This window comes from Fundulus heteroclitus, unplaced genomic scaffold, assembly GCF_011125445.2.
Source record: "Fundulus heteroclitus isolate FHET01 unplaced genomic scaffold, MU-UCD_Fhet_4.1 scaffold_68, whole genome shotgun sequence".
Lineage (NCBI taxonomy): Eukaryota > Metazoa > Chordata > Actinopteri > Cyprinodontiformes > Fundulidae > Fundulus > Fundulus heteroclitus.
This window is the reverse complement of record NW_023397121.1, coordinates 498678-515244: the sequence shown is the minus strand read 5'-3', so window position 1 is coordinate 515244 and position 16567 is coordinate 498678. Positions and strand designations below refer to the sequence as shown.

General features: G+C 52.5%; 2 protein-coding genes across 4 annotated transcripts; one reads left to right on the top strand and one right to left on the bottom strand.

The window, feature by feature from the left end:
- The first annotated feature begins 198 nt into the window (after positions 1–198).
- zdbf2 (zinc finger, DBF-type containing 2) lies at positions 199–7459 on the top strand. 3 transcript variants are annotated; one of them, XM_012858290.3, is made up of 11 exons: positions 199–319; positions 1182–1272; positions 1353–1387; positions 1456–1486; positions 1564–1660; positions 1742–1893; positions 1993–2695; positions 2770–2895; positions 2957–3303; positions 4073–4241; positions 6647–7459. In XM_012858290.3, the coding sequence occupies exons 3-11, from the start codon at positions 1366–1368 to the stop codon at positions 7424–7426; spliced, it is 2427 nt and encodes an 808-aa protein (XP_012713744.2). In that variant the 5' UTR covers positions 199–319; positions 1182–1272; positions 1353–1365; the 3' UTR covers positions 7427–7459. The 3 variants fall into 3 exon arrangements, with proteins under 3 accessions (XP_012713744.2, XP_021169702.2, XP_021169703.2); XM_021314027.2 differs by having other exon boundaries at positions 2954–3303; XM_021314028.2 differs by having other exon boundaries at positions 248–691; positions 2954–3303.
- A 383-nt stretch (positions 7460–7842) lies between these two features.
- Positions 7843–16241, bottom strand: dytn (dystrotelin). Its single transcript, XM_036133765.1, has 15 exons — positions 15794–16241; positions 15369–15538; positions 14468–14542; positions 13956–14160; positions 13794–13879; positions 12774–12853; positions 12629–12703; positions 12398–12561; positions 12206–12317; positions 10853–10986; positions 10624–10780; positions 10512–10558; positions 8942–9083; positions 8344–8869; positions 7843–8241 (listed from the first exon to the last, which is right to left on the bottom strand). The coding sequence occupies exons 2-15, from the start codon at positions 15385–15387 to the stop codon at positions 8153–8155; spliced, it is 1911 nt and encodes a 636-aa protein (XP_035989658.1). The 5' UTR covers positions 15388–15538; positions 15794–16241; the 3' UTR covers positions 7843–8152.
- Positions 16242–16567: the final 326 nt, after the last annotated feature.

Here is a 16567-nt window from a genome sequence, read left to right as displayed (position 1 = left end):
GAGGGGGGCCAGCTTCACTTTGGCTCTAAATGTTTTATTCTGATGGCGCACAGCTATGACGTCACAATGTAGTCTGTTTAGTCAGCAATCTGCCGTCAGGCTAAAAGAAGAGAAAAGAATCTGCAGTCAGGCTAAAAAAAAAAAATCTGCAGTCAGGCTCATCTGAGGCTGCAGTTCACCTCTCTGAACACAGGCGGCAGCAGAGCTCCGTCCTGCATGACGCAGAAGAAGACGGAGACCGGAAGCAGCCGCGGTGGAGCAGCGCTCGGCGGAAGGAGATAAATAATCCCTGATCAGAGGAACCAGCGACCCGCCGCAGGTAAAAGAGCCGCCTGTGGATCGTTGGGGGGCCGCGGTGACGGCCGCGAACCGCCGCTGAGAGCCGCCGTCCGGCCGCTGAGCGCCGCAGCTAGCAGGCTAGCAGCGCGGCTAACCGGAAGCTGGGCGCTGTGACACGTCAGCAGCTCTGTTGCCATGGTTAACGACGACTCGAGTTAGACCCGAGTCTGACCCGGATTACGGAGGCGAGACTTTAGCTAGCAAAGTACGGGTTACACTCAGGGCCAGCGGTGGAAGCTGATTGGTTAGAGATACGGAGGACAGAGCTGTGATTGGTTGGAGGGGAATGAGCTGGTGTACTATTGGTCAGCAGCAAGGAGAGCGGTGCTCTGATTGGATAAGAGTTATACAGGTAAGATTTAACAGTGAAAGGTGGAAGCAGGTGTCATAATAAAAAGCACAGTGATGTTCTGGATCGGTAGAACCAGCACCAGAACTCCAGGGTTCTGAAAGCCCACACCACAGCGGAAGTGCTTCTTCTTCTCTGGTTTTCCTGGCAGGTGGTAGACAGCTTCTGACCCAGAATGGAGATGCTGGATAAAGTTCTGTTTTCAGAGTTTAACCGGCGTAGTTCAGCTGAACTGAGCTGTAGCTTTGCTCAGGAAGCAGCTGCAGATGAAGAGGAAATACCTTAAGTATGACGTCACGCTGTGGGCGGGCCAGAGCAGGACGTTCAGAGACTAAACACTATAACCTAACACTGCTGACCATAACTACCAGGACTCTATAGTCCAGCTGGTTCTGGAGGAACCAGTCTGGAGGTTTTATCACCTGAGCAGAAACCCACGCTCCTTACTGAGCATGCGCAGCCGCTTCTACTCACCTGTGCGCTTCCCCGTCAGGCTCATGGACTCTGGAACACCCATCTCGTTGCCATTAGTTACAGCATGGAGCGCTCTGATTGGACGGACACTCTGACTGCGTCTCATCCAGGTGAGCCATCCCCTGTGGAGCTGTTTGTTCTATGGTGGTGTCTGTGTACAGGTGTGTTGTTACCTGTGTGTGTGTTTCAGGTGTGCTGTCAGGATGTCCCACGCCTCCTCCGAAGGTAAAACCTGAAACAATAAATAATAATTTATTATAATAATAATCTCTAACCATAATCTGTCGTTTCAGGTAACCAGAAGGAGGAGGAGCTTCCTAGCAGGTGAGTCTACCTGTGTTTTCTCCCAGTGATCACGCTAAGGTCCATCAGGTGAGCTGAAACTGTCCTCTGTCCATCAGAACATGGGCGGAGCCTGAGCCTGGTCCATCCAGGTGTGAGCCTAGCAGGCAGGGTTACTGTGGATACTGCAGAGTCCTCTACACCAACCTGGACCAGGTACGGGCACACCTGAGTGACGTGACTAGGGTTCCAGATCAAACCGAGTCATCTGATGACGTCATCATGTGTCCTACACAGCACCTGTCTAGTCTCAGACACCTGGATTCAGTCCGGACGTCCTCCAGAGGCTCCGCCTCCGTGTCCAGAAGCAACCAGAGCAGACTGACGCTGCTGGAGCGCTTCCTGCAGGATGTCCAGGAGCACCACCCGCACCTCTACAGCGACGCCAGGTGAGCAAAGCAAACACACCTTAACAACCCCAGGTGATGAAGAGCACCTGTGAGGAGTCCAGGTGTTGGAGCTCTTACCTGCCCGTCTGTGTCCACCAGGCCGTCCCACACTGACCTTCCCTCGGTCTCCGCCCCCCTGCTGCCAAAGGCGGAGCTGGATGAACTCTGCTCCTCCGGCGACGACAGCCAGTCTCTAGGTACCCGAGAACACCTGCCCAGCTCTGATGACGCGTCCTGTCAGCCGGCCAATGAGGAGAGAGGAGGCGGCTTCCTCAGCCAATCAGGAGGAGGAGCTGGTCGGGAGAGGCTGTCCTCTCAAATCCAGGAACAGGAAGTAGGCCTCAGAGCCCCGCCCCCTTTCACTACCAGCCCGCCCCCTCAGTCTCAGGCTCCGCCCCCTCAGTCTCAGGCTCCGCCCCCTGTCCATAGAAAAGCCCACAGGAAGACGAACAGGAGGAAACCCAGTGAGTCTTCATCCTCCACCCAGGCCCCCAGGGGCCCCGTTTTCCAGGCAACACTGGACCCAGACACCCGCAGGGGGCACCAGGGCCCCCCAGAGTCAAACGCCCAAACCCCTTCAGGACCAAGACCCCCCGGGTGCCTGGTTCCCACAGAGCCAAGGACCCGGCCCTCCTTAGACCCAAGGCCCCCGTCATCCCGGGGGCCCCAGGTTCCTGTAGGCCCCCAGGCCCCCCCGTCCGGCCTGAGGCCCTTTGTGAGTTGGCAGAGGGAGAGGAGGCGGGTCCAGAAGGAGGAGGCGTTCTCGTCCCACAGTGAGCTGGTGGAGGAGACCATTGAAGAGGTTGGTGGTAGCGGCTGGTAGATGCTGACCCGATGACACCTGCTGACTCACCTGTTCCCTCTGACGCTTCCCAGGTGATCCACAGGTGCTGCTACAGCCTCACCTCACCGCACCACCCGCAGGAGGAGACGGACAGCTTCCACCTCAGCCTACCTGTCTCCATGGATACACAGAGCGAGGACTGGGACACACCTGTACAGGTACGAATGGAAGGGGAGGGGGTTCTGTTGTCACAGGTTCTGACTCTCAGCTTCTTAGCAGGGGGTTTTCCAGAAAGCTGGAACGTCCACCGACGTACCTGTCCAGGTGGTCCAGGCAGAGCAACGGGATCTCGGCCGTCTCATGGACGCCCAGGTGGACATGGAGGACCAGGTGTACTCCAACCAGCTGGACTGTGCTCTGCTTGGTGGGGGGGTCCAGCAGGACCAGGGCTTCTGGAACCTCCCCACCGAGGATGTCCTACCTGTCCCAGAACACGTCCCAAAGTCCTTCAGGGGAAAGACCTGGGCCCAGATCGAACAGGAGGACGAGGAGAGGGTGGAGAGACTCGTCCAGCAGTTCAGACGGGGACGATTCCTCTGCTACTTTGACACGGAGTCCCTGGCCAGGTAAAACAACGCTCACACCTGTGTAAAGGTGTGTCCTTTCACCTGGTTACCTGTCCAATGGTAGCTCAGACAGTCCCATGGTTTTAATCTCAGGTGTTCTATAATCTCAGGTGTTCTATAATATCATGTGATATTCTAATCTCAAGTGATTATATATTCTCAGGTGTTCTATAATCTCAGGCGATTCTATGTCAGGTGATTTTATAATCTCAGGTAATTCTTTAATCTCAAGTGTGGTGTAATTTTAGGTGTTCTTTAATCTCAAGTGATTTTATAATCTCAGGCGATTCTATAATCTCAGGTGTTCTGTAATCTCAGGTGATTTATAATATCAGGCGATTTAACAATCTGAGGTGATTCTATAATCTCAGGCGATTCAATAATCTCATGTGTTCTGTAATCTCAGGTGATTTTATAATCTCATGTGTTCTGTAATCTCAGGTGATTTTACAATCTCAGGTGTTCTGTAATCTCAGGTGATTTTATAATCTCAGATCATTCTATAATCTCAGGTGTTCTGTAATATCAGGTGTTCTGTAATCTCAAGTGATTCCATAATCTCAGGCGATTCAATAATCTCAGATGTTCTGTAATATCAGGTGATTCCATAATCTCAGGCGATTCAATAATCTCAGATGTTCTGTAATATCAGGTGATTCTATAATCTCAGGCGATTCAATAATCTCAGGTGTTATATAATCTCAGGCGATTCAATGATCTCAGGTGTAATATCAGGTGTTTTGTAATCTCAGGTGTTCTGCATCCCCAGGTTTGGAAGGCGGAGCAGGAGGAACAAGAAGAAGAAGGAGGACGAGGAGGAGGAGGAGGAGGAGGGAGTCATGGCTGCTCTGCCCCTGGTGGACCGGGAGGAGGACCACTCTGCATGTGTGAGGATAAGCAAGAGGAGGCGGAGCTTCCGATTGGCATCCAGGTGTCAGGTGAGTGGGACAAACTTGTTTGAAAGAGAAATTAAAAGTGTTTCAGCATGAGAATACCTGTGGTGCTTTGGGCATTTCTGTGACATTCAGCGTGTGACGACAACCAACTTTATTTATACTGAACGTAGCATCACAGGCGAGGCTGAACGTAGCGGTACAGGTGAGGCTGAACGTAGCGGTACAGGTGAGGCTGAACGTAGCATCACAGGCGAGGCTGAACGTAGCGGTACAGGCGAGGCTGAACGTAGCATCACAGGCGAGGCTGAACGTAGCGGTACAGGCGAGGCTGAACGTAGCGGTACAGGAGAGGCAGAACGTAGCATCACAGGCGAGGCTGAACATAGCGGTACAGGCGAGGCTGAACGTAGCATCACAGGTGAGGCTGAACGTAGCATCACAGGCGAGGCTGAACGTAGCGGTACAGGAGAGGCAGAACGTAGCATCACAGGCGAGGCTGAACATAGCGGTACAGGCGAGGCTGAACGTAGCGGTACAGGCGAGGCTGAACGTAGCATCACAGGCGAGGCTGAACGTAGCATCACAGGCGAGGCAGAACGTAGCATCACAGGCGAGGCTGAACGTAGCATAACAGGTGAGGCTGAACGTAGCATAACAGGTGAGGCTGAACGTAGCGGTACAGGCGAGGCAGAACGTAGCCGTACAGGCGAGGCAGAACGTAGCGGTACAGGCGAGGCTGAACGTAGCCGTACAGGCGAGGCAGAACGTAGCGGTACAGGCGAGGCTGAACGTAGCGGTACAGGCGAGGCTGAACGTAGCGGTACAGGCGAGGCTGAACGTAGCGGTACAGGTGAGGCTGAACGTAGCGGTACAGGCGAGGCAGAACGTAGCGGTACAGGCGAGGCAGAACGTAGCGGTACAGGCGAGGCTGAACATAGCGGTACAGGCGAGGCTGAACGTAGCCGTACAGGTGAGGCTGAACGTAGAATCTCAGGTGAGGCTGAACGTAGCATCACAGGCGAGGCTGAACGTAGCGGTACAGGCGAGGCTGAACGTAGCATCACAGGCGAGGCTGAACGTAGAATCACAGGCGAGGCTGAACGTAGCGGTACAGGCGAGGCTGAACGTAGCATCACAGGCGAGGCTGAACGTAGCGGTACAGGCGAGGCAGAACGTAGCGGTACAGGCGAGGCTGAACGTAGCGGTACAGGCGAGGCTGAACGTAGCGGTACAGGCGAGGCTGAACGTAGCGGTACAGGGGAACATAGCGGTACAGGCGAGGCTGAACGTAGCCGTACAGGTGAGGCTGAACGTAGAATCTCAGGTGAGGCTGAACGTAGCATCACAGGCGAGGCTGAACGTAGCGGTACAGGCGAGGCTGAACGTAGCATCACAGGCGAGGCTGAACGTAGCGGTACAGGCGAGGCAGAACGTAGCGGTACAGGCGAGGCTGAACGTAGCATCACAGGCGAGGCTGAACGTAGCATCACAGGCGAGGCTGAACGTAGCATCACAGGCGAGGCTGAACGTAGCATCACAGGCGAGGCTGAACGTAGCAGTACAGGCGAGGCTGAACGTAGCATCACAGGCGAGGCTGAACGTAGCATCACAGGTGAGGCTGAACGTAGCGGTACAGGCGAGGCTGAACGTAGCATCACAGGCGAGGCTGAACGTAGCGGTACAGGCGAGGCAGAACGTAGCATCACAGGCGAGGCTGAACGTAGCATCACAGGCGAGGCTGAACGTAGCGGTACAGGTGAGGCTGAACGTAGCATCACAGGCGAGGCAGAACGTAGCGGTACAGGCGAGGCTGAACGTAGCATCACAGGCGAGGCTGAACGTAGCATCACAGGCGAGGCTGAACGTAGCGGTACAGGCGAGGCAGAACGTAGCGGTACAGGCGAGGCTGAACGTAGCGGTACAGGCGAGGCTGAACGTAGCGGTACAGGCGAGGCAGAACGTAGCATCACAGGCGAGGCTGAACGTAGCGGTACAGGCGAGGCTGAACGTAGCGGTACAGGCGAGGCTGAACGTAGCGGTACAGGCGAGGCTGAACGTAGCATCACAGGTGAGGCTGAACGTAGCATCACAGGCGAGGCTGAACGTAGCGGTACAGGCGAGGCTGAACGTAGCCGTACAGGCGAGGCAGAACGTAGCATCACAGGCGAGGCTGAACGTAGCGGTACAGGCGAGGCTGAACGTAGCGGTACAGGCGAGGCTGAACGTAGCGGTACAGGCGAGGCTGAACGTAGCATCACAGGTGAGGCTGAACGTAGCATCACAGGCGAGGCTGAACGTAGCGGTACAGGTGAGGCTGAACGTAGGAGGAATCGTTTGTGTGGAAGCGCCTCACTGCATGGTGTTCCAGATCTATTTGCAAGTTTTATTTAATCTCTGCTTTATTTTCTGCCCTGTAAACAAACAGCTGACCTAGTGTTGTTCTCCAGGTGGTTAAAGTCAGCCACGGCACTCAGACTCTGCGATTGGTCATCCCGGCTGTCCATCAGCTGTCTCCAGAGGCTCCGCCCACCAGCCTCCCTGCAGCCATTGAGAAAACGCCAGAGACGCAGACGTGGCATTCCCTCCCTCCATCTTACTCCAGCATCGTCACACCTGTACAGCCTCGCACCTCGCTGGTCTACCTGCTCTGCTCCCCGCCCACCTCACCTGAAGGCTCCGCCCCCAAGCGCTGCCGCAGGAGGCGGCGTCCGGTCGACCTGCAGCGGTTGAAGGTCAAGTATAAAAGGCTTCCTGTGAAGTTCTACGAGCCGGGAACCAACCAGATCCTGAGAAACCCTCCGCAAAGGTTACTGAGACCCAGAGGCTCCGCCCCCTCAGGCCAGCCGCCGCCGCCGTGCGTCCGGCAGCTGTTTCGCAGTCTGAGTCCAGACCTGAACATGGACAGGCGGCCAGGGGAGGGGCCTAAAGGTGACGGCCTGCTGAGCGCGCTCAGTGGAGACTCTAGGACCGCCAGGAGGCGGAGCCGTGTTTCTCAGACCCCTCCCACAACCACCGCCAGGTCACGCAGAGAAAGAGGGGGTAGGCCACGCCCCCCGACTTCCCAGAGAAGGAGCCGGCTGCAAGCCCCGCCCCCTCCACCCAGGAGGGAGGGGCTCCGCAGAGCGACGCCTAGCCGGAAGCTCCTCAGCTCCCCGGTCCACGGCCTTCAGCCGCCCCGCAGGGGGAGGAGTCAGAGAGGGCGGGGCTGTGAGAGGGGGGGCAGGTAGCAGAGCACCTGTAAGGGAGCAGGATGGACTCTAGGGGGCAGGAAGTAAGGAGAGGCCGGCGTCCTGCATGTTGTAGGTGTTGGTTCAGGTGAGCCTAACGAGCGCTTCGTTTCCTCAGCACACCTGGAGGACTGGCTGAGGAGGCGGATCGTTTACCTGCATCACACGTGTTAGGGACAGGTCTGAGACAGGTCTGCAGCTGGACATGCCTGAGTCCCAGCTCACCTGGACAGGTGAGGGTCTCCATAATGTGACTCTAAAGAGACACCCTGCAGCTGTGGATCATTTTCACTTTATTCTCATCTACGTCAGACAAAAGAAATGATTTTGTTTGTAATTTAATGCTTTTTATAAATGAAAACAACATTTTGACAGAATGAAAGCATCCGTTACCATGGAGACTGAATTTGTACGTTTTTACCTCCGTGTTTGAATATTTGTGTTAAATAAAGAGTTTTATAAACGGGCCCTGGTCAGTCTGTCCTCACACCGTCCTCAGTCTGTCCTCACGCCGTCCTCACGCCGTCCTCACGCTGTCCTCAGTCTGTCCTCATGCCGTCCTCACGCCATCCTCATGGCGTCCTCACGCTGTCCTCAGTCCGTCCTCATGCCGTCCTCACGCCGTCCTCATGGCGTCCTCACGCCGTCCTCACGCCCTCCTCACGCCGTCCTCATGGCGTCCTCACGCCGTCCTCACGCCCTCCTCACGCCGTCCTCACGCCGTCCTCATGGCGTCCTCACGGCGTCCACCAGACAGCGGACGGAGTCCCCCACCTGCTCTGCTGCCTCCAGAAGCTCCGCCTCTCCTCGCACACCTGGACACACATAAGCAGCATCATCCTGACGGCCACCTGTCTCTGCCCGCCTGTGGTCTTCCTGCCCGTGTTCAGCGTGTCTCACTCACACCTGTGGCTCACCTGTCTCTCTCTCCGTCCTCCTGTCCATCTCCATCTTCAGTCTGTCCACAGTCTGCTGCAGCAGGTCTTCAGGACTACACATCCCACGGTCCTCTCCACCAGATGGACAGGTAACGTCTGTCTGTAGCCCCGCCCCCTCTGGCTCGCCCTGTTGTCCAATCAGCAGACGGGACCGGTCGTCATGTGACGGAGTTGGCTCCTGTAGGATTGTGGGAGATGGAGTCTGAAGTCCCTTCAGGCTGCAGTCGTCCTCCATCAGCTCCTCCTCGGCGTCGCTCAGAGAGTCAGAGGATGGCGTGACGCTTCCTCCATCTTGGTCCGTGTTGCAGCTCTGAGGCGTGTTGTTGGCGTGTTTAGCCTCCATCTTTGGCGTGACGCTTCCTCCATCTTGGTCCGTGTTGCAGCTCTGAGGCGTGTGGCTGGCGTGTTTAGCCTCCATCTTTGGCGTGACGCCTCCTCCATCTTGGTCCGTGTTGCAGCTCTGAGGCGTGTGGTTGGCGTGTTTAGCCTCCATCTTTCTCAGAGCCTGACACAGAAGGCCCAGACATGAACTACAACTCCCATGAAGCACCTCTTCAGCCTCCAGTCAGGGGGCTACCTGTGTGAGCGTGTCCTGCAGGCGGTCGTTCTGCTGCCTCATGGTTTCCATGGTAACCTCCATCTCGGCGCACCTGTCCTCCAGGATGCCCTGCTCTGATTGGACGGTGAGGCGCCACGCCCCCAGCTGCGACTCCAGCAGCCTGCAGGAGACGTTTAAACCCCGTTAACCCAAAAAAGAGGCTGAATGCTGAGGGAGTGACGCGGAGGGCCGACGCTGACAGAATTAAAAATAAAAATGCAGAAAAAGGTTCATTATTCACCTTCAGAGCATTAAACCGATTTAAACACAGAACGCAGTTTTTACTTTGTTCCCATTTACAGGCGTAATTTAAAGCCAAATAAACCTGGTCTGCTGGTTCTGGGCAGGAAGGATCGTCACTGTTTACATAAAGAGGAAGAAATGCAGAAGAAACGGTAAAAAAGGAGATACGCCATGTGCTGACGCTGGCGGTAACAGGAAGTAGATGCTGCTGACCACAGATCAGTGACGGCGCTGGGCTTTAATGAACGAGTTTTTAGAAGTCTCCTTCCTCCAGGCCCGTTTCCAGTTGTGGGAACATCTGGGAGGACGGCGGCAGCAGAAGCAGCTGATGGGTCATGTGACGTAAACGTTTGCTTCGTCACAACGGATTCAACAAATCCATCTCCTCTTTAGCACTTTCACTGTTTCCAAACTCTAAAACCGCCTCGAGCGAACGCTAAAACTTGTTTTTGCACATTTTAGTTAATTTGAATTTAGCCGTTTCCATCAATGTGATACTTGAAAACATGCATTAAAAAATAGTCAATGGAAATAAACGGTAAATAAAATAAAAAACGTGTAGCAGATTAAATCTGTGATATTTTAAAGAAATGTAGCTCCCTTTGATGTAAGAGCATAAGACTAGTCTAGGAAAAGTGGGCGTGGCCGTGAGGCCCTGAGGGCGGGGCTAAGTGTGGGGCTGTGGTCAGGATGAGGGAAAGTAACGTGTTGCAGCATGCAGGGACCAGGGGGACCTCTGTCTGTTGACATGGAGGCTTTTCACTTACGTACCCCAGGTGGAGGTTTGTGGAGCCCAGCAGAGCCTCATGGAGTCGCAGGTTTGAGTTCCTGGCTCAAGGTGCTGACTCAGCAATGCTGCCGAGGCGGTAGAGGACAGGATGGGTCCGGTTTCTGAGTGTAAACTGGTGCTGGCAGCATCTCTGCTAACAGGGGCTAACGGCCAGTAACGCTAACGCTGCCGATCAGCGACCACAGCGCTGAAGTCTGACTCTACGGGGCGTGAAGTCTGACTGAGAGGCTTTTATACCCGAACCTGGAGCTGAGGTGACGAAAGCATGAACCGTTTGGACCAATAGGAAAATCCAGCTGCAATAGCACCATTCAACCCTGAGAGGGCAGCACTGAGACGGTTTTTCAGATAAATATACTCCGTAATGTTAAATTAGCACCCCAAAGCCCAGTTTATAGAAAAAGCTAAACGTTAACATGCAACTCATTTCTCGCTGTTTCTATATTTCTGCTGTTATTGTTAATACTGTCAGTTCAGGTCCTCCATACGCGATGCTTTGATGGGTTCCAGCCTCACCACTTGTCTCTCTGCAGGTTCCTGATCTCTGTCAGCAGAGCCGCCCCCTGCAGGATCACAGGTATTAACACCACAACACCTGGTGAACTTACCTCACCTGTCAGGTCCTCACCTGCTGACTGGGCAGCTCCTCCTCCGTCTGCAGACACTTTGAGGAAGACGGAGGAGGAGACGCCTGCACCGAGGCGTCATGGAGAACTTCAGCGTCAGAGGAGGAAGTGGGAGCCGAGGCAGCCAATAGCATCGAGGCGTCAGAAGAGGGCGGAGCTCTGGCACGTTTCAAAACAAAATCATCAAGGTGTACCTCCAGGGTAACCCTTCCAAACTTAGTCGTCTCTCACCTGTCCGGAGTCTCTCCTGGCTCCGCCCACTTCCGGACAATCCTCCTATGGGCATTTCTCTGAGTGTATCGTCGTGGTAACAGGGCATGACGAGCAACGAGCACAAAGGAGGACAGAGACTCTCGCCAGGTGGGCTGATTGAACACAACACAGCAGGGTTGGTTTTTCATTACAGGACTGTTACCTGGCTGAACTCACCTGTATGAATTCACCTGTCTGACCTCACCTGTATGAATTCACCTGTCTGACCTCACCTGTCTGATCCCACCGATCTGACCTCACCTATATGAATTCACCTGTCTGACCCCACCTGTATGAATTCACCTGTATGAATTCACCTGTCTGATCTCACCTGTATGAATTCACCTGTATGAATTCACCTGTATGAATTCACCTGTCTGACCTCACCTGTATGACCTGTCTGACCTCACCTGTCTGATCCCACCTGTCTGACCTCACCTGTATGAATTCACCTGTCTGACCTCACCTGTATGACCTGTCTGATCCCACCTGTCTGACATCACCTGTCTGACCTCACCTGTCTGATCCCACCTGCCTGACCTCACTTGTATGAAATTCACCTGTCTGACCTCACTTGTATGAAATTCACCTGTCTGACCTCATCTGTCTGACCTCATCTGTCTGACCTCACCTGTCTGACCTCACCTGTCTGATCCCACCTGTCTGACCTCACCTGTATGAATTCACCTGTCTGACCTCACCTGTATGACCTGTCTGATCCCACCTGTCTGACATCACCTGTCTGACCTCACCTGTCTGATCCCACCTGCCTGACCTCACTTGTATGAAATTCACCTGTCTGATCCCACCTGTCTGACATCACCTGTCTGATCCCACCTGTCTGACATCACCTGTCTGACCTCACCTGTATGAATTCACCTGTCTGACCTCACCTGTCTGACCTCACCTGTCTGACCTCACCTGTCTGATCCCACCTGTCTGACCTCACCTGTATGAATTCACCTGTCTGACCTCACCTGTATGACCTGTCTGATCCCACCTGTCTGACATCACCTGTCTGACCTCACCTGTCTGATCCCACCTGCCTGACCTCACTTGTATGAAATTCACCTGTCTGATCCCACCTGTCTGACATCACCTGTCTGATCCCACCTGTCTGACATCACCTGTCTGACCTCACCTGTATGAATTCACCTGTCTGACCTCACCTGTATGAATTCACCTGTCTGACCTCACCTGTCTGATCCCACCTGTCTGACCTCACCTGTCTGATCCCACCTGTATGAATTCACCTGTATGAATTCACCTGTCTGACCTCACCTGTATGACCTGTCTGACCTCACCTGTCTGATCCCACCTGTCTGATCTCACCTGAGTGCAGAACTCGACCATTGGATGGTGTGCTTTGTGCTTCCTCGTCTGCTGGCCGTTCAGGAAACAGTTCTGACACATGTGGACGTTCACGCAGGCTTTGCACCGATACCTGAGCACAGACATGAATCAGGCCTGGATGCGGTCTCACCTGAGTTAATCAGGTGTGTCAGGGCTCTGGGCCTGGTTCACCTGAGGCCGGTGATGGGGAAGGTCTTACAGGTGTGGCAGCGCACAGCGTGGCTGACCTTGTGACTGACAGACAGTCTGTAGAGAGTAGGTAACCATAGCAGCAGACGGGGCTCGCTCGTTAGCCATGACAACAGGTGTAATTCGCTCACAGCAGCAGCCCTTCCCTGCAACCAGGTACAGTCAGGTGTTTTCAGGATGATCACCTGCAGCTGGGCGTTCAGGCGTCCTCACCTGACTGAAGCACGAACTCACTGCTGCCTCCACGCCTCCGAACACGTCCTCCTCCTCCTGAACCGCCGTGGGAACCTGAACACTCACCTGTTAGATAGCTGGAGGACAGGGGCATGCTGGGAAACGTAGTCTTACATGTATCTACCTTACTGAGGTCCTGCAGCAGAGACCTGAGCCCAGACCTGGTGACGGAACCTGAGCCGTCTGCTGCCAGCCCAACGAAGCCTGTGAGACACAGAGAGGCTTTCATGTCAGTCTTTTATTCTGAAGGTTAGCAGGATGTTCCTCAGCTTTATATCTATAAAACATGAACTTAGAGCTTAAAAACTAATCAGATGCTTTGGTTGTCCAACGATCAGGACTTTCTATCAAGGTTGTGACGAGGGGACATCTCATCCCTATCTGTGCTACAGATCCTCATTCCAGTGTCAAATAAGGAGTTTTATTTTAATTAATCTACCAGCCGTTTCTAGGAGTCTACCAAGATAAACATTAAGGACAATAAAAAAGCTTTTACCATCCACCTTCTGGAAGGCTACCCACCATAAAACCTTATATGGATAAATTTATAGCTTTCAGTGACCCTGCAGACTCCATCCTATGTAGACTCCAGGCCACAATGTTAACAGTAATTAGAACTTAAGATTAATTAATTAGAATTTAAGGAAAATACCTGATTAATGCAAAAACTGATTATATAGTTCCATAACAGTTTCTAGGAAACTGGGATGTTTTTCATGCCAAGCTTTACCTGCAGGGCGGCGCTACAGAGCTCTGATGGCTGAAACGACTGACAGGACCAGGTTCTGGCCCCAGACGGGACGGGTGGGATTATATATATATATATATATATATATATATATATATATATATATATATATATATATATATATATATATATATATATATATATACTGTACACACTGCCTCTGTTCCAGGTAAAACTTTTGTGATTGTAGTTTTCTGCTCTGCTACTTGTGCTGGAATCCAAAGTCGTGGTTTGTTCCCACAAACCCTGCCAATAAAGTTGGGTCTGGTTCTGATTGATGACCCAGAATTTGTTGACCGGACTGCCCACACATCCAGAATCACGTCTTTATTGTGGTGGAGGTTCTGGTGAGATGGCGGTCCAGAGTTCACCAGCTTCCCCCCCAGCAGCACTCACTTCTGTACTTGCCCAGCACGGGGTCCGCAGACAGAGCGACCAGAACCGTCTGCAGAGATCGGGCCGACACTCGCCCGGTCCGGTCACTAGAACACACAGCAGGTTCTGGGTCAGGCGAGTCGGCTCTGGACTGCCACCCAAAGTGGACCGGTGCAGACTGACCGCTCAAACAGCCTGAACACCAGGGCGCCGGTCTCCTCACAGGCCGCTGCGGTCACATGACCCGCCAGTTCCTGCGACACGCCGCCAAACGTCCTGCTGAGAACGGCGGCCACTTCCTCCCTGTTCATCATGGCGTCCGGTACGGAGCTGGCTCCGCCCCCCAGCTGGAAGGCCGCTGAGATGTGTTGAATGAAGACCAGGTCCACTGAAAAAGAAAGCAGTTTGAACTGATTCTTTGATCAAAGCGAACCGACTCATTCAGCGTATGAACCGTGATTCATTCAAGGTAAGGTGAGCTGGGATTGGTTCATGATCATGTGACCTAGTTTAGCCTAGAAGGCTGGTTCACTCATGGTGAACTGATCCCTGAGAGAATGATCTACATACTGACCTCACTGGTTCAACATAAAGCAACACGGTTCCTCTAGAAACGACCCGATTCTGGCTCTGGTGAACATCTGAACTGACTGACTGAATGTGTTCAGAAAGGTAAAGGAATCGGCTCTGCTTACGGTGGCAGAGTCTCTGCAGAGACTGGAGCTTCACGGCGGTTCTGTAGACACACAGGCGGGCCTCATTCTCAGTTTCTATTCATCAAACAGGAAACAAGAGAACCGTTAGAACCGCTTCCTGACTCAGCCTGTATGGTCACATGACCGTTTTCTCCTGTGATCATGTGACCAGCAGAAACACCTGGCAGACGATGTTCAGGGTTTAGAGTTATTACAACTTTGATTCTAAGAACCAGGAAGTGGTCTTAGAACCAGTATGGTCATGTGACCCTGTTTTCTCCTGTGGTCACATGACCCTGTTTTCTCCTGTGGTCACGTGACCCTGTTTTCCCCTGTGGTCACGTGACCCTGTTTTCTCCTGTGGTCATGTGACCAGCAGAAACACCTGGCAGACGAGGTTCAGGGTTTAGAGTTAATACAACTTTCAGTCTAAGAACCAGGAAGTGGTCTTAGAACCAGTATGGTCACGTGACCCTGTTTTCTCCTGTGGTCATGTGACCAGCAGAAACACCTGGCAGACGAGGTTCAGGGTTTAGAGTTAATACAACTTTCAGTCTAAGAACCAGGAAGTGGTCTTAGAACCAGTATGGTCACGTGACCCTGTTTTCTCCTGTGGTCATGTGACCAGCAGAAACACCTGGCAGACGAGGTTCAGGGTTTAGAGTTAATACAACTTTGAGTCTATAAAACAGGAAGTGGTATTAGAACCAGTATGATCATGTGACCCTGTTTTCTCCTGTGGTCAGGTGACCAGCAGAAACACCTGGCAGACGAGGTTCAGGGTTTAGAGTAGTTCTGTTTTGAGTTGAAAGCTGAATTGGGGGGAAGAATGATCAGACTGTCTGCAGCCTCAACACACCAACTGGACCTTACTGGTTCTGAAGAGCAGAACCGATCCTACCTGTGCTGATCTGGTCCATGAGGATCAGGTGGATGCAGGAGGTTTCTGTTTTATTCCGATTGAGCTTCACCCTTTGTCCCAGAAAAACAGAACCGGCTGACTGGGTTCTGATCCGGTGCTTTTAAGGTGTCATCAGAAACAGGAGTGTGTCAGTAGAACCTAGAGAGGTTCTAAAGGGAACAGGAGAACAAAGCAAACCCAGTAAATGACCAGAACAGCTTCACACAGACTCACCGACGCTGACCGGACCAAACAGAACCAGTCCCAACCCAAGCAGACTCTCCTTCCTCCTGCAGGGAACCAACTGCTGCTGATCAATGATGAATGAAGGAATCCCCTTACAGCCGTTTCCCACCTGCTGCCTGACAGCCAATCAGCAGCCAGCAGTACTGACCAATCACAAGCTGGGCATGCTGGGACCTCACCTGGAGACGTCTACGCCTCGGATCTGGATCTGAACTGACGGCCATCTAGATTCTGGTGGTTCTGGTAAAAATCTGAAAGTTCTGGTAAAATCTGGAGGTTCTGGTAAATTCAGAAGGTTCTGGTAAAATCTGGAGGTTCTGGTAAATTCAGAAGGTTCTGGTAAAATCTGGAGGTTCTGGTAAATTCAGAAGGTTCTGGTAAAATCTGGAGGTTCTGGTAAATTCAGAAGGTTCTGGTAGGGTTAATATAACTACTGGGTTCACTGTCTTTCCGTCCATCGTTTAATAATCACACTCCTAATTTACTCTGTATTCGTTCTTCTTCACAGTGCTGGTAACCACACTCCAGCCCTTCAAAATAAAATATGGACCACTGGAGAATTTCTAACCAATCAGAAGCTCCCAAAGACATGACGTCATCATCTGGAGGACACAGCTGATTTAAGGGCTTGGTGAGCTATGTGTAAACTTCTGGATATGAAGAACATGATAAATTATGGTCAGAAATAATCTGGCACTGAGAATTATAAATAATTTAGGTTATTCTAACAGACCTAAATAGAGAAAACTTTATTCAGATGTCTGACAGTAAAAAAAGCTTTTCTGTTTTATGGTGGATGTAAACTTCTGGATATGAAGAACGTGATAAATTATGGTCAGAAATAATCTGGCATTCAGAATTATAAATAGTTTAGGTTATTCTCACAGATTTTATTCAGATGTCTGACAGTAAAAACAGCTTTTCTGTTTTATGGTGGATGTAAACTTCTGGAT

Coding starts and splice junctions, on each gene's coding strand:
- zdbf2 (XM_021314027.2), top strand. CDS start 1,366: ATGTCCCACGCCTCCTCCGAAG. Junction 1,388..1,455: donor GTCCCACGCCTCCTCCGAAG/GTAAAACCTGAA, acceptor CTGTCGTTTCAG/GTAACCAGAAGGAGGAGGAG. Junction 1,661..1,741: donor TCTACACCAACCTGGACCAG/GTACGGGCACAC, acceptor TGTCCTACACAG/CACCTGTCTAGTCTCAGACA.
- dytn (XM_036133765.1), bottom strand. Junction 10,987..12,205: donor TGGTCGAGTTCTGCACTCAG/GTGAGATCAGAC, acceptor GTGTTCAATCAG/CCCACCTGGCGAGAGTCTCT. Junction 8,870..8,941: donor TGCAGGACACGCTCACACAG/GTAGCCCCCTGA, acceptor CTTCTGTGTCAG/GCTCTGAGAAAGATGGAGGC.